Here is a 22,685-nt window from a genome sequence, read left to right on the forward strand (position 1 = left end):
TATTTTAAAACACAAAATTTCTTGTGTTTTACTTGTATTCCCTCCCTTAAAAATATTGAAAAAGCTTGGAAAAATATGGGGGTATGAACTCACCTGATAAGTGGTGATTTGGGCAGCGTTTCGTTTCTATAAATGATTTTTCTTGAAGAAACCGCTAGTTTCTGTTGAAAAACTGGGCTTTACGCGGGCAAAGTTTCGACTGGAAAATATTATTTTCTCGAGAACTTCGGGGCTCCGGGCTTCCTTCGGGTGTTAGGGGTGTTCCCGAGGCTTCGAGGTGGTTTAGAGTGGCTATATAGGGAGTAGAGAGTGAAAAAGAGGTGTAAAATGGCAAAAGAATCGAGCTGCCCTCGCAACCTTTATATAGCCCGGAGGCCTCGCATTACGCGGGACGTAGCCTCGCATTACGCGGGGGGTAAGTACCACACGTCAGATTCTCGGAAGGCTTTGGCTCGCATCGGACGTGTCTGATACGTGTCTACCATGCGAAGGAAGGGTGACGTGGCCAGCTCCGGACCGGGCATGCGAACGTTGGGCGTACGCCTTTGGACCAGCCTCGGAATTTGGGCCATGGATTTCAAAAACTCATAACTTTCGCATACGAGCTCCGTTTTTGACATTCTTTATATCCACGCGTAGGTGAGATTATACTCTACAACTTTCGTTTAGATTCCGTTAGCTAATTTTGAATTTATTTTTAATGTTATATTTTTAACAGGCCGGGACAGGAAAAGTCCGTTAAAAATTCATATCTTCTTCGTTTGACATCCGTTTTCGTCTGTCTTTTTACTGTTGAACTACAAATGATGAGATCTTCAATTCTCGTTTAGGTTGTGTCGGCCAAAAATCGCTCGATCTTTAATTCGAATTTTGGGTTGTATACTGTTATGTCGAATCTTAGAAAAATCATAACTTCTTCATACGAAGTCAGATTTGGACGATCTTTTTATGCACATTCTCGGTTTAACGTATACTACACCTTCCATTTAGGTTGCTAAAGCTAAAAATCATTCGATTGTAAACTCACTTTTTATGTCACACAGCGTTGTACCGGTTGTGTCGCGAAACTTCGATAGGTCATAACTTCTTCGTTATAACTCAGATTTCGGTATTCTTTATATCTTCGGAATCCTTGTCACAACCACTATTACATTTACTTGAAATAATGTGTTGTTACATTATCCCCCCGTTAGAGGGAATTTCGTCCCGAAATTTAACTCCCAAGTGGTTACTCATGAACTAGGGAGAGAGGTGGGTACTTCGGTTCTATCTGATCTTATGTTCTGATCGGTTGAGAGTGTGCGAGTTTGGCTTACTTGACTACGTTTATCCAACTGGTAGGATGTCCACTCGTAGCTCTGAGCAGCTTTTGTCCTGAAGTTCATGGTAGAACTCATACCTGGTCTATCCATCATTGTCTCGTGTATACAAGTCGTATATAATTAAGATTGAAAAGACGGTCGCATGGGTGACTCTTCCCCAAGTCCACAACCAGACGAGGAACAGGAGATAGGGCGCAATCATACATCCTAAATCTGTAAAATCTTAATTATATACCACCCTCGCGTATACACTTAGCAGTGATAGGTTAACCGCATGGGTCCTTAGCAGGGCCGGCCCATGGGCCTGGGCAAGTTCGGCGACCGCCCCAGGCCCCCAAATGCCATAGGGCCCCCATTTTATATCTCTTATAGTAATTGTATAGCATTAGCCCATTAGGTTTAAGGTTATTGGACTCTGATTATTGAAGCCCAATAAAACAATACTCGTTATCTCTTATCAGCGTCATGCGTCAGCCAAAAAAAAGCAGGAGGAATCAGGAACGACTGGCGTGCGAGAGCGAGTGATGCCGACTTCCAAGGCGCAATAAAATCTTCAACGATCGGCTATGGAAAATCGAAACGTTTTCTCCGGATTCTAAGGTAAGCAACAACGGTCTCAATAATCAGATTCTTCTATTTCTTCTTCAATTTCAATTGAATCGATCTCTTATTTCTTCCCAAATTCTCCCTTTTCTAATTTCCGATTTGGAGATTTAGTACATCTGATTACTTCTCCTTCCCAGTACTCACGATTTCTACCGATTATTGCCCTTCTATTTTCGATTTTCAAGTTTAATTTTTTTTTTTCTGCAATAGAACTAGACCCTGTGACAGACCAGTGAGTCGTCACAGTCTCATAGACGAAGACACGATCACACGAAGTAGCATTAATCCAACAGAAATCGTTGTCTCGTTGTCTCACTGATTGAGTGATTGTGAATCTTCTTCTTTATTTTTATCTATAAGTTCTAATTTCTAGCATTCAAATTTCTTATTTTTCTGTGATTTTCTATTTTTTTTAAGAATCTGACATTCATAATTTTATGCTATGTAGAATCTGAGAATCCAGGAATCGTACCTTCTGATTGTGTGATTGTGAATCCCTATAACTCACTAACTCTGATTCTGTAACTTGTGAATCCCTATAACTCACTAACTCTGATTCTGTAACTGTAAGTAGCCTTCTCTGTTTGTTTTAGAGATAATTTATTATTCATTTGTTTAATTTCAGTTGTTTAATGTTAATATTTTTAATCTGATTTCTTTTTTTTTTACTTCAGAATTTTCTGTTGTAGCTGTGACTGTTGTGTGGCTTTTTCAATTGCATTTGGCAATTGCTTAGAGGTTATTTAAAGGCTCCCAGCAAGGCATCATTGGCAGTCAACAGTAGGTACAAAGAACAAAAACTCTTCTTTTATTATATGTTTTCTGTTTGCTTGTTGTTTGTCTGATTGCCTCTTATCACTCTATTGAATATGCATCCTAGAAAGTATATATCTGGAAGTGAAAAACGAAAGAAAAAACAAAAAATTGAACAAGATAATGAAACTCAAAAAGGGTCTATGCACAAGTTTTAAAAAAAATAGTTCTGCTGATGTACAAATAAATGAACAAGATAATATCACACATGAAACTGTTTTTAATGAGCAAGATAATGTCTTGAATGAAAATGTTTCTAAAGAAAATGTTTCAAATGAAAATGTTGATTTTGATGATGAAAATATTAATAATGAAGATGTTAATGTCAATCATGAAAATGTTAACAATTCAAATGAGAATGAGAATGAAAATGTCATGAATGATAACAATGAACAATTTATTCCACCTTTAGATATATATGATCCTAGTAATTTGGATAATCTTGATAATAACTTAAGAGATATTTTGATTGAAAAAGGGCCAATAAGAGAATCAGATTTTGTGTATCCTAAAGATTATCTATCTAGACATTTTTCTTATGCTTCTTATACTAGAAAGTTAAGTAATGGCGAGACGAGTGATCGAAAATGGTTAATTTACTCAAAAAAAGTTGATAAAGTGTTTTGTTCTTGTTGTAAATTGTTTAAACCTAATAATTATGTTAATAAAGTTTCTTTAGCGAATGATGGATTTAATGATTGGAAACATCTATTTGATAGACTTAAAGAACATGAAAATAGTTCCCAACATCTTTTTTGTATGGATTCTTGGGATGAACTAATAGCAAGATTGGATAATAATAAAACAATTGATAAAAATTTACAAAATAAAGTTTTAACTAAAAAAGAACGTTGGAGGCAAGTTTTAAAAAGAATAATTGGTGTCATTAAATATTTGGCAAAATATAATTTGGCTTTTCGAGGTTGTAACGAAAAACTTTTTCAAGAATCTAGTGGTAATTTTTTGGGAGCAATTCAAATGATGGCAAAATTTGATGTTATAATGCAAGAACATGTTAGACACATAGAAAATCATCAAACTCATCTTCATTATTTAGGACACAAAATTCAAAATGAAATCATTTCTATTTTAGCTAATAATGTCAGAAATTCTATAATTAATATTATGAAAGAATCAAAATATTTTTCTGTTATCCTTGATTGCACCCCCGATGTTAGCCATCAAGAACAAATGACTCTTGTTATTCGATGTGTGAACATGTCTAATAATAAAACAAAAGTTGAAGAATTTTTTTTAGAATTTTTAAAGGTAGAAAATACATCGGGTTTAGGACTTTTTAATGAGTTATTAAATGCAATTAAATCTTATGGTCTTAATATTGATGATGTAAGAGGAAAAGGTTATGATAATGGTTCTAACATGAAAGGAAAACACCAAGGTGTTCAAAAAAGATTACTTGAAATTAATCCAAAAGCATTGATTATGCCAAGTGCTTGTCATAGTCTTAACCTCACGGTTAGTGATATGGCTCATTTTTGTGCTAAAGCCATTTCTTTTTTTGGAGTTTTGCAACGCATTTTTGTATTATTTTCAAATTCAACCAAAAGATGGTCAATATTACTTGATAAAGTCCCTAACTTAACGGTAAAATCCTTATCTAATACACGTTGGGAGAGTAGAATAAAAAGTGTCAAAGCCATTAGGTTTCAAGCTCCTCAAATAAGGGATGCCTTGATAGAATTAAGTTCATCATGTGATGATGCAAAGTCTAAAAGTGAAGCTGAAAGTTTAGTTCATGCTATTGAAAGTTATGATTTTTTACTTGGTATGGTAATTTGGTATGATATTTTATTTGCTATAAATAAAGTTAGTAAAAAAATGCAAACCAAAACTATGTGTATTGATGCCACAATTGATCTATTAAAAAATATGATGACATTTTTTAAAAATTATAGAAATGAAGGTTATGCCATTAGTATCGATAACGCTAAGGCCATTGCATTGGATATGGAAGTTGAACCTATATTCCCAAAAAAACGCCAAATTACTAGAAAAAAACAATTTGATGAAATTAATTTTGAAGATGAATTACTATCACCCGAAGAATCATTTAGAATCAAGTATTTTATATATATTGTTGATGTGGCAATTGCGTCATTAGAGAGTAGATTTGAGCAATTAACAAACTTTGAAAACATTTTTGGATTTTTATATGATTCAAAAAGGTTAAAGTCATTGGATGATATTGAACTTAAAAAAAGTTGTGCTATTTTTGTAAATAAGTTTACTCATAATAACTTATGTGATGTGGATTTAAATGAATTTTTGATGGAACTTAAAGTATTACAAAAAACTTTGCCAAATGTTGTTATGTCATCGGTTGAAATTTTAGAGTTTGTCAAAGGTAAAGATTGTTATCCAAATGTTTGTATTGCATATAGAATCTTATTAACAATACATGTTACTGTAGCATCAGCAGAAAGAAATTTTTCAAAACTAAAATTATTAAAAAATTATTTGAGATCATCAATGGCACATGAAAGATTAAATGGTTTGGCTATGTTATGTATTGAAAAAGATTTGTTGGATAATATTGAACTTGATTTTATAATTGATGACTTTGCATCTAAAAAAGCTCGTAAATGTAAATTTCTATAGTTTTTCTTTGATATGTTTATGTATTAAGGTTTAGAGCATGTTTTGGCTTTTTTATTTTATTGTTTTGTATTAATAGTTGTTAGGTTGTTTGGCTTACGGGGCCTGTCCCGAAGTCTTTTCTTTCCATAGGTGGGGAGTCCCCAGCCTTCAATTGTATTATTTTTTTTAATTAATAAAATTTCCGGAGGTGTCGCCCTCTTTTAAAAAAAAAACAATATGAGGGCCCCAATTTTGTTTTTGGCCCCGGGCCCCAAATTGTCTAGGATCGGCCCTGATCCTTAGTTTCTGATCTCAAACTTGACTTGATGTACGAGTGGTATTCCTGGGAGATCTACTGGAGATACCTTGGGAGGGTTAGGGACTTTCAGAATATCCTCGGTGTGTTTCACTTTAAGTTTCTTGTCTACGGAGTAAGCTAGAAAGGCGTGGTACCCCTCGCATGGGTACTTCTGAGTTTTGAAGCGAGAGACGATACGAAGGTTTGTGTTAAGTTTGTCATTATAAGTTGAAAGGATTTCATTAAATGGTTGTTTAAGACGAAAGGTCTTTACGCGGCACAGGAAGTTGGCATGGTGAGGACCAAGCCAATCCATTTCTAAAGACGACATTGGAACTTCTTATCGTAATAGATATTAAGTCGATTTGGAAGAAGTGATTTATTAGAATGATGAACTATTCTATATATATGTTTTCAGTGCTTTTAGTTTTATCCTTGTTATTACTACTGCAAACATTTTGTACCGCATTTAGCGAGTATTAGCAGTACGAGTGTTCTGATAATCTAAAATGATGAATTTTCATAAAATAATCCCTAACAGGTCTTTCTATAATCGCTTGGTGTATACAAGTCATGTATAATTAAGATTGGAAAGACAGTCGACTGAGTAACTCTGACCTAAATCCACAACCAAACAAGGAACAGGAAATGAGGCGGAATCACTCACTCTAGCCTACAAATCTTAATTATAAATGACCCTAATGTATACACTAAGCCATCATAGCTTACCTGCAAAGGTTCTTAGTTTTTATATGAATGATATGTTTTGTTCGAACGAAAGTATAATTTATAATTATTTATAAAAAGTTTTAAGTTTTAAATATTTTTATTGTGAAAACGTACCGCTGTTCACAGGGGTCCAGGATAGTCTCTCCTGCGGTAATCATCATTATTCTTCCATCTTCGTCCTAGTTCCTTGTTATTGGACAATCCTTCTTGAAGTGTCCAGTTTCGACACACATATAACAGGCCTGGTTTACTCCATGTCAGGAACCTGGGAGATTGGTTGCGTCGGTGCCTACAGAAAACGAGTAGTGTGCCCAGTCCTGTTGCAGTTCTGGCAATGCATCTTCCGGCAAACTCCGGTATGATGAAAGTTACATTTGTTACATTTCGGAAGGTTTCCAGCATATCGACTAGCGGGTGTTGGAGTGGCAGGCGTCGTGGCAGCATGAACAACAACTATATGTTGTCTCTTCGAGACCTCCTGTGTTGGTTGTCTTTTCTTCTTGCTCCCCGAGTTTCTCTTATAGTCGTTCTCTTTTTTTAGCTCGGGAACAGGCATCATTATTCATTGGCGAACTCCATGGTCCACAAGTGTCTGTGCCAAAAGCTTGGCACTGTCAAACGTGATAGATTTTGCAACTATCATGTTTCCTTGAATTTTAGGAGATAGTCCCCAGATGTATCTGTCTATCTTATTGCTCTCTGGGATAACCATCCCGGGGCATAGCACCGCTAGATCACTAAATCTATTAGTGTAGGCTACTATGTCTGAACCTGTCATGGTAAGCTCCCAAAGTTCTTACTCTAGTTTTTACACTTCGCCCCTCGGGCAGTACTCCTCTAGCATCATTGTTTTTAGGCTTTCCCAGCCCATTGAGTTAGCCAATGCAAGGGCCAGTGACTTGACATGGCCATTCCACCATGTCAGGGCTCTATCAGAGAAAGTGCAGGCAGCAAAATTAACTTTGCTCCCTTCTGGGCATGTGCAAATTTCGAAAATCGATTCTGTTTTCTCGAACCATTGCATTAGAGAAATGACTCTTCCATTTCCACTAAAGGATTTGGGTTTGCAATTCATGAAGTCTTTATATGTACACTCCCTAGGGTGTCCGTGGTTATTTCCGTGGTCAGATGGGTTAGCACCATTTCCCATCCCATTGGTACCACTTGCATGGATATGAGACATGACGGCTGTTACGACGGCAGTCATCACAGCCTGGAACATAGCGGGGTCATATTGTGGAGGTGGCGGTGGTGGATTTGTTGTCGTGTTGTTATTACGCCTGATGTATCTACGAGGCGGCATCTTTCTGTAATAAAGTTTAAAGATGAAAGGTTGGTAAGATATCGGTAGTGGTTATGAATGTCATAAGAACTAAGGTATTTGTAGTTTGAATGTATCATGCTCTGAATGTGTTTTGTAATCAATTCATAATAGAAGTTTATGTGAAAAATAAACTTATGAATTTTCAATAGTGACTACCCTCACTGAAACTTTGTGACTTGATTTGCAGTTATTAGTTGTGATGAAAGACATGATAAACTTAACACATAGTGTGAGTAGTGTAGTCACTAACTCACTAAGTTATATTAGTTTCTTATTTATTAGTGTGACGCATATGGTGCTCTGTAGTTTTTTCATGATAAGGTAAGTTTGTTAACGATCTCTCTAGTGCCTTTCTCTTTGTCTGATTCTTTCTCGGAATTCTCCTCGTGAACCCTCTTTTGGTTCTGCCTCGACCCCTCTATTGGTTGTTTGCGATGTCTAGGTGTGTCAGTTGTGCGAGAATGGGAGTGTCTAAAGAATCCATGAGATTAATAAAACATCTATATAAAAATAAATTTTTACGAGGATGATCCTTACCGGGTCTTTCTATAATCACGTAGTGTATACAGATTATATATAATCCAGATCAAATAGACCTTCGAATAAGTGATCCTATTCTAAAACCACAACCAAACAAGGAACAGTAAGTTGAGTGAAAATCACCAATTATAAGTCTATAAAATCTCAATTATATATAACCTTAATGTATACACTCGGTAATTATAGCCTTACCAGTAAAGGTCTTTTAGTTTTCACATAAGTTAGTTATAGTACTTAAAATACTCCTATAGTATTTTAAACTTTATGTTCTGTTCTAGCATTTCTTTGTATATAGGGTTGGTAAGTTTTAGACTTGCTGCAACACCATTATCACTCCTAAACACATGTTGGTCGTATCTCAGATAAATATAGTTGATCAGGCTATATTTATCCCAGATATGATTACATAACTGTGTAGGTTTGACTGTAGTGTCCAACATCCAAATACTTTTATTTTGTTCTTCTTGTGATACTTGTTCTAGTATATATATACTTTTATAAAATATTGTTATATTTTAAAGTATAATTCTTAGTCAGAGTGTTTTAGTCCCATTGTATTTATAGTTGTATATCTTTTATAGGTTTATATACTTAGTTCACTATAAACAATGCTCTGATACCAGTCTGTCACACCCACAAACCGGAACGGCGGAAACGTTCGGGGGCGAAGGACGTCATGTTTAAGTATCACAACAATTGTATAATAGCAATCCAAGTAACAACAACCATTGTATTAATAACATAATATTTACATTGTGTTCAAAACATTACTTGTTTTTAAAAGTACAACAAAAGTTAAGACGTAAAGCTCCGTCTTCACAACACCTGAGAGAGCACCTGTCTACTATAGCCCCTGAGAATACAAGTGGTTTGAAAAAGTGTCAACATTAAAGTTGGTGAGTTCATAAGTATTTTTGTTATAAAAAGTATACTCTTTGTTCTTTAGAAAAGTTTGTCTGTTCCTCCAGAAAATCCTATATTTTCTTAAGGAGTAATTTGACCGTACTCGTTACTTCTGCGATTACTTAGTGAATACAAATTATATATAATTCAGATCGAATAAACAGTTGAATGTGTGGATCTGCCCTAACCCACAACCAAACAAGGAACAGAAAATAAGGCAGAAGTCACACATTCCACTGTCTGCCGGATCTTCATTACATATAACTCTAATTTATTCACCAAGTAATCACAATTTTAACATTAATGATTCTTTTAGATATAATGAATGTGTTTCCTTCAGAAAATACTATATTTTCTTGGTAAAATGGTAACCATAATAGTTCCTTCTATAATTACTTAGTTTATACTAACTATATATAACCTAATATCAAACGGACAGTTGAATGTGTGAATCTGCCCTAAGCCCACAACTAAACAAGGAACAGGAAGTAAGGCAGAAATCACACATTCCACTGCCTATCGGATATTATTTATATATATAACTTTGATGTATAAACTAACGAATTATAGCACTAACCATTAAAGGTCCTTTATGTTATATTGGTTTGTAAATAAGTGTTGAACCTTTTGTAATTATGTTCCTAGTTCCACTTACTTTATTGTAAAACATTGTTTTCAGTAATAATTGTTATTGTTTTTAGAAAGTTAAATCGAAAACTGTTTACCTTTAAAAATAACGATGTTTATCATAGAAAATCCTATATTTTCTATAAAACTGATTTGTAGTCTTAATCATTCCAAGACTGAAAAGTACAAGTATAATTATCATACTTAGTTTAATGATACCTAGTTTTATGTATAAGAACAACTAGCTGAAGATGTGTTTGCCGTGAAAACTCGACGTGACGATACTACCCTCCTATGATCACTTAGTACCTACGAGTTGTATATAACCGATATCGAATAGACAGTTGAATGGGTGAATCTGTCCTAAGCCCACAACCAAACAATGAACAGTAAGTAAGGCGGAAATCACACATTCCACTGTCTATCGGACTTCAATTTTATATAACCCTATTGTATATACTGAGTAATCACATAGTTAATATCCCTTGAAACTGTTTAAGAAAAAGTATATTACTACGTAAATATATCATTGTTTTCTCCTTGTGAGTTCTTATAACCATACTAATATGACGGATAACCTGATATGACATGAATTGTTTGTCAATATCAAAAATGACGTTTGTCACCCGCAAACCTGCCGGTCAAATTGTAGCTAACAGTCAGGGTGCTGGATTGTCAATCCCGTATAGATCTATACACAAACTCACGCTCTCCCTTCAGGAGACTCTGGTTCTTAAGACTAGACTTCATTTGGTACTTAGGTAAGTACACGAAGACGTGTCTCACAATTAGCTTCAACGAATTTACAAGTAATAGTGCGAAAACCTTTTTATAATTCACAAGTAATTTTGTAAAAAGATCAATTTATTCCATAAACTATACCTATTATAGTTTATAAGTTTATTTCCATGTTTTAACCTAGACTTTGTAAAGTAGTTCATATGATCCATAAACTATACCTATTATAGTTTTATAAGTTTATTTCCATGATTTTAACAAGTTTCATGTTTTCATACATAATAAAGATAAGAAAAACATACCAAGTAAATTATATTTTAAAACACAAAATTTCTTGTGTTTTACTTGTATTCCCTCCCTTAAAAATATTGAAAAAGCTTGGAAAAATATGGGGGTATGAACTCACCTGATAAGTGGTGATTTGGGCAGCGTTTCGTTTCTATAAATGATTTTTCTTGAAGAAACCGCTAGTTTCTGTTGAAAAACCGGGCTTTACGCGGGCAAAGTTTCGACTGGAAAATATTATTTTCTCGAGAACTTCGGGGCTCCGGGCTTCCTTTGGGTGTTAGGGGTGTTCCCGAGGCTTCGAGGTGGTTTAGAGTGGCTATATAGGGAGTAGAGAGTGAAAAAGAGGTGTAAAATGGCAAAAGAATCGGGCTGCCCTCGTAGCCTTTATATAGCCCGGAGGCCTCGCATTACGCGGGGCATAAGTACCACGCGTCAGATTCTTGGAAGGCAGTGGCTCGCATCGAACGTGTCTAATACGTGTCTACCATGCGAAGGAAGGGCGACGTGGCCAGCTCCGGACTGGGCATGCGAACGTTGGGCGTACGCCTTCAGACCAGCCTCGGAATTTGAGCCATGAATTTCAAAAATTCATAACTTTCGCATACGAGCTCCGTTTTTTACGTTCTTTATATCCACGCGTAGGTGAGATTATACTCTACAACTTTTGTTTAGATTCCGTTGGCTAATTTTGACTTTATCTTTAATGTTATATTTTTAACAGGTCGGGACAGGAAAAGTCTTTTAAAAATTCATATCTTCTACGTTCGACATCCGTTTCCGTCTGTCTTTTTACCAATGAACTACAAATAACGAGATCTTCAATTCTCGTTTAGGTTGTGTCGGATAAAAATTGCTCGATCTTTAATTCGAATTTCGGGCTGTATATTGCGTTGCCGAATCTTAGAAAAATCATAACTTCTTCATACGAAGTCAGATTTGGACGATCTTTTTTTTGCACATTCTCGGTTTAACGTATAATACAACTTCCGTTTAGGTTGCTAAAGCTAAAAAGCATTTGATTGTAAACTCACTTTTTACGTCACACAGCGTTGTACCGGTTCTATCGTGAAAATTCGATAGGTCATAACTTCTTCGTTATAACTCAAATTTCGGTATTCTTTATATCTTCAGAATCCTTGTCACGACCACTGTTACATTGACTTGAAATAACGGGTTGTTACGCGTACGTGACGAACATTCAAACCCTAATTTTCGGACTTAAGACCTATATAAGCATCCTTATCTCGTTTGAGCTTCACTCTAACCACCCTCATTCACCCTCAAACGTCCCTGGAAACCCTAAAATCATTAGAGTGTGTGTTCTTGAGCTCGTGAGTGTTTAAACACCATCATTTTGGTGTGTTAGCTACAAGGAAGAGGAAGAATCAAGCTTAAACGAGGAAGAGCTTCTGGATCTTACATTTTGAGAAGCTTAGGAAGCTTTAGGAGGTAAAAATCTTTCACCTTCGTCATCATTTTCAATCCTAGAGCTAGGGTTTTCTCTTTAGTCCCTTTTTGTGTTCTTGGACCACCTCTTGAGAGTTTGAGCAACTCCAGAGCTTATGGAGGATAGATTTGAAGTCCTTTGGTCCATTCATAGCATAAAAATGGAGTCTTGATGGGTGTTTTGACCTCATGCATGGATTAAGACTCTTGGAAAGGTCTTAATGGTTATTGGGAGCATATAGAATATGCAAAGGCATAAAGTTGCTAACTTTATGCCTTAGGATGTCTTAATGGACTCAGATCTAAAGATTGGACGTTGGAACATCAAATATTAAGCACTTAATGGAATAAGGTGCTTAATTTGCTTGTACGTTGGGCGTAGTTTAGCATACGCAGCGTGTACAGCTCAGGGACTCAGTACGCTAAGCGTACAGGAGTGGTACGCAGGGTGTACGTACTCATATGGGCTTGGACTTGTTTTGGGCTCGTAAGCCCTTTGGGCCTTAATCAGTCATTGGGCCTGGTCATGTTTTGAGTTAGTCAACCAATTTATCTGTTTTAGGCCATGATTGCTATGGTTGGGCTTTATTAGGCCATGAGGCCCATTAATGATTTTTAGACATGGACTTTGGGCCCATTAGCAATGGGGGACTTTTGGGCCATTATGAAAGGACTTGGGCCTTGGGTTCTTTAATTGGATTATATTCAACCCTAACCTTGGGTTAATGATATTATTGTTCAGCACAGGTGGTTACGGACAATTAAGAGAGCAGCTTTCGGATTCAGCAGACAGAGGTGAGTCTCCTCACCATACCACTGGGTCGAAGGCACCAATGCCAGACCATTTAGTTAGTTGTAGTGTTTATTGTGGATTCACTATTGATATGTCTGGTATGCATGTATATGAGAATGTGCTAGTACTTATTGATTGGATATGTGAAGACCCCGGGGGAGCCCATGGTAGTTGGATATAAGACCATGTGGGGGAGCCCATGGAAAGTAGTTAAGACCATGTGGGGGAGCCAATGGCACATAGGAGTAAGACCCTGGAGGGAGTCCACGGCATCCCTATATGTTTATGTACGAGTTATGTAGTATGATAGATATTTCTGTGATATATGATATGCTAGTTGACCATTATGTTATTTGCATAGAAGACCCCGGGGAGAGCCCGTGGCAGTTGGATATAAGACCATATGGGGGAGCCCATGGCATTCCTAGGTAAACACCATGTGGGGGATCCCATGGCAAGTAGGTATAAGACCCTGGGAGGAGCCCACAACATCCTTATATGTTTGTATGCATGGCTTATGTGGTTTATGTGGCTTATATAGCTAATATGGATTATGTGATTATGTGGATTGTGTCGGGGTATGCTCTGGGGAACTCACTAAGCATTAGATTATAGTTTGTTGATTTGTTTCAGATACTTCAGAGCCTAAGGGCAAGGGCAATGTTTGATGGTGCGACATGCACTCTCTAGCATTTCACTTGGGGACACTCTGATATTTGAAATAAAATGTTGATGTTATGGATTTTGAAAACAATTGTCATTGAGATTTCATATTTTATGGGAATGTTTTGATTAATTAAAAATGAAAATTTTATTTGGAAATTTGGTTCGTTACAATCCATATTTTCGATTCGAATTTTGAAGAGGGATGTCGTAATCAAACTCAAATCTATTTTAGGTAGGTAAAGCAATTACCAATTATAATCTTATTGAAACTCCTAGATCTTTGAGATTCATTCAACCATTCAATGACATGTTTAATATCGATTATGCTCTCACTTTATGACTGGGATGCCGAGGATCACAAACGAGATGTGAATAACCATGCAAATTAGCTTGGTACTCTCCATGTCATTTATCATCTAATTAATGTGTCGGTTAACCACACACGCTCCATTAATCAACGATAATTTATGAGACACCCATTGCCAACAATATTAGTCACGTATTAGTGTGTCGATTAACCACACACGCTCCACTAACGACCAATAAGGTGCAATGTGCAATTTCATAGATTAGCATCAAATTCAAATTTTTCCTAAAGTAACTAGGAGTGGGATTTTAGAAAACGGTTTAGTTACTTTTCATCATTATACTTTTAATGAGGATTAATTTGTCCTATCAAACCCGTTCGGCTAACGACCCTCCACCATACAAGAGAGCGGTGGGTAAGAATGGATACCCAATGCCGGTCATTTTATAGGTCGTTTCATTAAACTCTCATTATAGTATGGTTTCGTGAATGAGGCGTACTAGCGGTTTGACTGACTTTTCTTATACATATAATATATATTTAACTTTTAATTATATACATAATATAAGGTGTATTTTAAACATTTTAAAACAGCAAGGGTTTAATCCTTTAATAAATTAAACCTTTAATTAAATTAAATTTAAACCATATAATGGATTTATTAATTTTTCCTTTTAATTAATCACATAACTAAATTATTAATAACATCCATAAGGATATATTTTAAGGTTTACATTTTAAATTTCAAAAAAATTAACCTTTTAATTTAAATCTAAAACAACCCAATAATATTTGACATTAATTATTAAGTTCAATGAATAATAAAATTAATTATTTAAACACTTAAAAAATCAATTATATTAGTCACCAAATAATCAATCAAGTTAAATATTTGTTTCCTAATTTCTAGGCATTCAAATCATCATGATATATATGGCAAAATCGGATTTGGCAATGAAATATAGTTGATAATCATCCAAGAAATTAAATATGGCAGATTACGCACAGATTTTTCGGATCTGGCCGGGCTCACGTCGTGAGCCCCATAGCTCACATCGTGACACCTAATAATCAGCAAGACAGAATCACATTCGACCGAGTTCACGTCGTGAGCTGCGATTAAATCAAAAACAGGTTTCTTTTGATTCACCAATGTGCAAATACAAGAAAGACAATCCATGGCTCTGATACCTATGATGGGTTATGGAGGTTACAACACAATGCACTAAGCCGAAAATTATTCAAACAATTCAAATAAATTAGGACACATGCAACCTAGTTGAATCTATGCCTTTCAAGTAAAGCAACATACTATGAACCCTAGGTTATAAAACTTTTCATATGAACTAATTAAATCATAAGAACAAGAAAACTAACATTTAAGATTGTTGTAGTAAACAATCTTGAATTCCTCATTGAATAACCTTTGGTAGCAAGCGCCACAAGTGTCGCACCTCTAATGGTTCACAAACAAACCCTACAACAAAGGAAAACTATAGAGAGATAGGGAAGGGGCCAAAATTTCATCCAAGGCACTTGGAAGGAAGGCTTGGTCGAAATTTAACCCTAAGGAGGATTTATATAGGTGTCAGGAAGGTATTGGATAAGGCAGGTATCTCCAAGATAACCCTAATCCCTTAACTTCCTCCCTAAGGCATCCAAGGAACCCTTAGAGCCCAAGGAAACCCTAGAGACACTCTAGATTTCGTTCCCCCTCTTTAAGGAGGTTCTAGAATTGTCCAATGCACAACTATTGAACATTGTCACCTTTAGTCTTTGCACTTTTAATTAATTCTTTTAACCCTAAAATTAATTCCAAATTAAGTTCTGATTAAATATTAATCAAACAATATGATTTCTAATTAATATATTATTTCCATAATACATTAATAAATCATTTATTTTGATTTCTAATTAATTTATTAACCAAGTAATAAATTAATAAATCATTATTCTCTCTCTGAAAGTCATCATATTCAATTGCCAGGCTTGAAGGCAACCCAAAAGGACTATGCTACTATCAATTCAAGTTTATACCAATTATAGTTATAGGCTTAGACACCTAATCCAACAGTAAATAGTACAACGGACCACATAGAAGTAATGCCGACAAATCTTGAGGGCGAAAAGCACGACCTCCCAACTCCAAATCATGTGTCGGATAATTCGCCTCATGAGGCTTCAGCTACCTCGAAGCGTAAGTGATCACGCGACCCCTCTGCATCAACACTACCCCCAAACTGTGATCGATGCATCACAATAAACCACGAATTCATCAACACCCTCTGGCAGGGTCAGAATCGGCGCCTCACACAACTGTTGCCTCAAAGCCTCCAAAGTTGTCTGCTGCTCATGCCCACAGAAAAATGAAATATGTCTTCTTTGTCAGTCGGGTCAAAGAAATAGCTATCTTGGAGAAATCCTAGATGAATCTCCGATAATAACCTGCCAAACCAAGAAAACTTTGAATCTCATATGGAAACCTTGGAACCTCCCACAACATCACGACCTCAACCTTGGCCGGATTGACTATAATACCATTTTGGTTGACAAGGTACCCCGGAAACTGCACCTCGTGCAACCAGAACTCACACTTGGAGAACTTTGCGAAAAGTCTCTCCCTCCTCAACGTATCTAGCACTTCCTTCAATTGCTCCTCGTGCTGCTCCTGAGTCTTGGAATAAACCAAGATATCATCAATGAATACTATCAAAAACCGATCCATCATCAGTCAACACATGCAGTTCATGAGGTCCATGAACGCAGTTGGAGCATTGGTGAGTCCTAAAGGTATCACCACAAAATCGTAATGACCATAACGAGTCTGCAAATCGGTCTTCTGCACATCCTCATCCCTAACACGCATATGATGATAACCCGATCGCAAATCAATCTTGGAGAACCAAGATGCACCCTAAACTGGTCAAAAAGATCATCAATCCTCGGGAGTGGATAACGGTTCTTTACCGTTACCTTATTCAGCTCCCGGTAGTTGATACACATACGATGAGACCCATCCTTCTTCTTTACCGACATAATCGGTGCTCCCCAAGGCGAACTGCTCGGTCAAATAAATCCATTGTCTAATAGCTCCTACAGCTGTGTAGACAGCTCCTGCATCTCGGGAGGAGCCAATCGATACAATGATTTGGCTATCGGAGCAGCATCTGGAACCAGATGAATCTTAAACTCAACATGCCTCTCCGGAGGCACCCCATGCAAGTCCTCCGGAAATACATCCGGGTAATCCCACACAATCGACACATCATCCATGGTCGCCTTACCCTTATCTCGGGTATCCATAACATAGGCGACATAACCAGAACAACCCTGCTGAAGGTAGCGTTTGGTCCTCACTGCTGAACACAAACTCGGCTGACGGTGAGATCTCTCCCCATGAACTATTATCTCTCCCCCACTAGGGGTCCGAACCCGAACCAACTGCTGCTCAAAGTCGATCACTGCCCCATTAGGGCTCAGCCAATCCATGCCCACGATAACCTTGTTCCCACGCAGAGGAATGGGAATCAAGTCAACCAGATACTTGTCGCTGATTAACTAGAGAGTACAACCCCTATGAACCCTTGCAACCCGGACGGACCTATCATCATCAATCTCAACATCTAGAGGACAATCCAGCTCCCCCGGAGCTCCAGCGAATCTCTTGCTCTGCGCAAGTGACACAAACGATCGGGTAGCCCCCGAATCAAATAATACCTAAGCAGAAATATCGTTCACATGGAACGATCCTAAAATAAAACACATAAACATAAGCAAGCAATTCAATATAAATAAAGAGATAAAGAGAAGATACATACCCATCACCACGTCAGGAGTTGCATGCACGTCCTCGACCGTCAACTGGAAAGCCCTGCTCTTCAACACATGTGTGCCTGCCCGGCCCTGGCGGCCATCAGTAATCCGAAGAGTCACAGGAGCGGGTGCTGACACCGGTCCTGCTGCCGCCAAACTAAAACAATGGGCCTTCTTGTGGCCCTTCTGATTACAATGGAAGAAAATTAGACCAGAAACCGGGGTGATGGTGGTGGTAGCAGTACAATCCCTACTAATATGACCAGTCCGACCGCACTTGAAGCAGCCAGAACCACCCACCTTGCACGTCCCCTCGTGCGACCTGTCGCACTTGCCACATCGGCCTCGAACCTGATGGCCCTTCCCTCTCGAATCAATAACCTTGGGCCTATTACCCGAACCTTCAACACTCGACACAAAATCTGTCTTCCTCTTCTTCTCCATCTCCAAATCAATCTCCCTCTCCCTAGCTCGAGCTATAAAATCCTCCAGCGTCTTGCAGCTAGATCGACTCACAAACTGCCGAATGTCACTCCTCAACATCTCATGATACCAGGCCTTCTTCATCTCATTGTCCGCACATAAGTGCCCTCTCTCAGAACATAGCGGTGATCTCAGCCACCGTCTCTGTAGTTTGGTGGATATCTTGAAACTCTCGCGCCAACTGCTGCACCTCAATCATCGGTGCAAACTTAGCTCGGAACCTGGTCGAGAACTTATCCCAGGTCATCACATCAACAACTTCATCACCCACTACACGTCCTACCTCCTCCCACCAGTCCCATGCACTGTCCTTCAAAAGGCAGGAAGCTAGTCTGACCTTGTCCCCCTCAGGAAAATGGCTGGTGCGGAAGGCGTTAGCAACATATGCTAACCACCTCCTCCTCACTATCGGGTCCTTCACCCCGTGATAATCCGGAGCTCGACATGCCCGGAACTACCTGAAGGTCAAAGAATGTGCCCTAACCAAGGCCACCATCTCTGCACAAAAGGCGCTCAACCGCTCATCCAGAATCTCCAAAATACCCTCCTTGACCATGCCAAAGATCACAGGAGTCTGCTCAAGGATACTGCACATAATCTCAGACGAGATGAACTCCCTCGTCTGGTCATCTAGCTGCCCAACTCCAGATCCTGAGCCCGAGCCCTCTCCAGCACCAGAACTACCAACAGGTCTGCCTCGCAATGTCACCATACTGAAAATAGACCAGACAAACCATCAGAATGCGCATCAATATATATATATATATATATATATATATATATATATATATATATATATATATATATATATATATATATATATAGGGGAATCACAACTCCACAAGCTCCCTGGTTTCATCGCATCCCTCTTTGAATCGAGTACGGATCCTCTGCTTCCAGTAGTATGGGCCCATACTACCTTCCACATCTATTCGTACTTTCCTCAAGGATTGCCTTGACTCCACCAAGTCACTTTATATTCATACAATTTCCCCCCACAAATAAGGCTCCCAACACTAGATCTCATCCTAGGTTTTCCTAGGGCAAACTGCACACCACCTTCCGCCATCAGCTGCAAAAGGAACTCCCGCTAACTTCCTATAACTAGCTCACGAATACAATTACATATTACCAAAACCAGATAATTCTTCAAATGAGAGTCTTACACTACAACGGATGGACTTAGACAAGAGTTACGCAATAGAGTTAAAACCTAACCTTATCAAATTATTTAGTTCCCATAATATGTAATCTAGCATATTCGCTTACTAGTTAGTTGAAGCTAGTTAGAACTCCTAAAAGCACAAAGCAAGCAACATTCGGACATCAAGTAATCAGAACCAAGCATCACCTAATCAAGTCATCCTATCACTGACTGATTAGTACTAGCATGCAAGTCTACAAGCTCATACAATAGGCATACAAAAGGAATTTCTCTTAGCATTCTATCATGCAAAAACTGAGCAGATTATTAGCCCTAACTAGCATGTGTTTCACAGATTCACAGATCAAAGCATACCAGATAACATGTATGGGTATTTTGGGAAAACTTACTTGAGTTCGGCTGATTGCATGCATCACACCCTTTCTTATCTTAGGAAAACTCTTTTCTTAAAACTATATTTCTTTTTGAAAAACTTACCAAATCCTCAGTTTGAGTTCAAACACACCCGAGAGTATGTCTGAATCCCTCAAACTAAGGCTTTGATACCAACTTGTAACATCCCAAAAATAAGACCCGAAAATTTCATTTTTAATTTAGTAAAACCAATATTTCCAAAACATCATTAGTACAAAGCCAAACAAAATAATGTGTGAAACATCATAACAATCAGAGTAAAACACAAAAGTAGAACGAGGTGGTGTGTGCTCTGCAATCATCCCGAGTCCTTCGCCTTGGAACTAGAAGTACTTGAAACATAAACTGAAAACCGTAAGCACAAAGCTTAGTGAGTTCCCAAAGATACCGCATACCAAACATATAACGGGCCCCTCCTAAAGAGTATAACGGGCCCCGCCCTAACTCACATAACGGGCCCCGCCCAATGAATATAACGGGCCCTGCCCTAACTCGCATAACGGGCCCCGTCCACATACAATTCATACTACATAACAAGTAATAACATACAGAATAATCATCGGGCCCCGTCCAGTATGCATACAAGCACATACACATACTAGTGTCACACAGACAATGAGTATTCTAACATAACAGATCATGGGTCAGCATTGGTGCCTTCGACCCGCTAAGCATGGTGAGGAAACTCACCTCGCACTGCTGAATCATACTGATAATCCTTGGTTGCTGGTCCGATAAATCCCCAAGCTATCAATATCAAATAACACCCAATTAACAATTGGAGTCAAATCTATATCCTTCAATCCATACTTACGGTAAAAAGACCATTTTACCCCTTACCTAGTTTGGTCCAAGACTAAGGCCCAAACTGACAATCTAAAAAGCCCAAAAAACCACTTAACCATCCAAGGCCCACATATGGCCCAAATTTCCAAATTGGGCCTAAATCCCTATATGGGCCTTACCCTAAGGTCCACTAATTTATCCTAATTCAAACTCTTACATTCAGGTGGCCCAATAAGGCCCTAAGTCACTAAGCCCAAAGAAAAGCCCAAATCCGAAGCCCAAACATGTGAAGTCCACCTGACTAAGTACGCAGGGCGTACCCAACACGTATACGCAGTGTACTCGCTTGAGGGATTGTACGCTAAGCGTACCTGCTTGTACGCCCAGTGCATTCACCCATTCAACCAAAACTTGATTTTCAGCCCTTAATCCTTTAAGACATAGCCCCAAGACGTAGATATGACTTTTTTGAGTTGGAATATCACGTAAAGTTGCTAACTTTACGTTCATGCATGGCTAAATGAAGCTCTTAAGCTTAAAAGGGACTTAATAATTAACTTAATGCATGCATGTAACCAAAAATCTCATAAAGCTTGCACCTTTATGCTTAACTCTTCCATCAACCCAAAAGGGACCAAAAGCATAACAAACAAACTATGAATAGATCTAAACATATACAAGCCAAGATGCAAACTTGATACCTCAAAAAGCTTGTACACAAAATGATGATTCTGGATCCAAAACCTTCTCACCGAGCAAGGAAACTTCAAGCTCCTCTACTTCCTTCACAAAGGCAAAAATTGCCACCAAAGTCTTCTTAATGGCTCAAGAACACCACAAAGAGGCTTAAGGGTCAATTTTAGGGTTTTATGGCAATGGAGGCTGGTAAGGAGGCCAACCATAAAGACTTAAGACCTTTATAAAGGGTACAACACCCTAAATTAGGGTTTCAACATAACTCACGTATGCCCCGCGTACATATATGTACACTCAACGTACATGTCCGGAGTCCCATCCCAACCTCGCATTAGTACGATAAACGTACCAAGCGGTACGCCCCGCGTACTGCTCATGGACCAAAATGCAATTTTTTTAATAACAAGGGCAAAATAAGAAACATATCAGGATTCAAGTGTTACATTATGTGTCAAGTGGTGTTATTGGATAATGTTATGTAAATGTTTATTGTATGTTTAATTTTTTGGCACTTTATGGTATGGTATGGTGTCTATGGGAACAGTTGATGTTATGTTTATGTTTAACTACTGTAATGTTGATGTTTAAAAATTGGTGTCATTGTTATGTTTATTTTTTGCTGGATTTTTTTACACATTGAGTTAACTTGTAGCACTTCACCTTTGTTACATTTTACACAAAACAACTCATTGTCTTTGACATTGTCTAAATCATAAACAAAAGATTGGTCAAAATATACTAACATATAATTACCATTGACATTATGATACAATACATGCCTTACATTTTACGAACTAACCAAAATATACCCAAAAGATGTCATTGTCTTATAGGTTAACCAAAAGATTACAAAAGATAACCAAATCACATGTATACTACTTCTTGAGTACCAACACAATCACAAAGAAAATTCAGTTGCATAACAGGTAACACTTAGAGTTTTATAAATTATGCCTTCAATTTGTTGATTGACCACAACAACCTAGGCATTATATCTTTTGAACGTGCACACATGGAACCATCAACCCACACAATAAATCGACAGTCCGATCCCTTGGGAAAAAAACTTGGACCGATTAAAATTATTTTTTGAAAATCCAAAAAATAATTAATTACTTCCGTAGGGCATCCCCATAAATGACGATGATGACCTGGTTCTTATTAGTCCAAGAAGTACACACGTTAGCTATTTAACTAGAGAGAGAAACACATACCATTGTTGATTTCTTAAAAAAATGTAATTAGGGCAATGAGGGTGATTTAGGGCAACTAAATAAGATGACAACATGAATGAAGCCGATCATGAGGAATTAAATATCTTCAAAGACCC

At 37.7% G+C, this 22,685-nt stretch overlaps 1 protein-coding gene across 1 annotated transcript; it reads left to right on the forward strand.

Moving 5' to 3' along the window:
* The first annotated feature begins 2,864 nt into the window (after positions 1–2,864).
* LOC145112388 (uncharacterized) lies at positions 2,865–5,360 on the forward strand. Its single transcript, XM_079048554.1, has one exon. It carries the CDS (start codon positions 2,865–2,867, stop codon positions 5,358–5,360), a length of 2,496 nt encoding a protein of 831 aa, XP_078904680.1.
* The last annotated feature ends 17,325 nt before the right edge of the window (positions 5,361–22,685 follow it).

This window comes from Lactuca virosa, chromosome 5, assembly GCF_052849685.1.
Source record: "Lactuca virosa cultivar CGN04683 chromosome 5, Lactuca_virosa_CGN04683_v6, whole genome shotgun sequence".
Taxonomy (NCBI): Eukaryota; Viridiplantae; Streptophyta; class Magnoliopsida; order Asterales; family Asteraceae; genus Lactuca; species Lactuca virosa.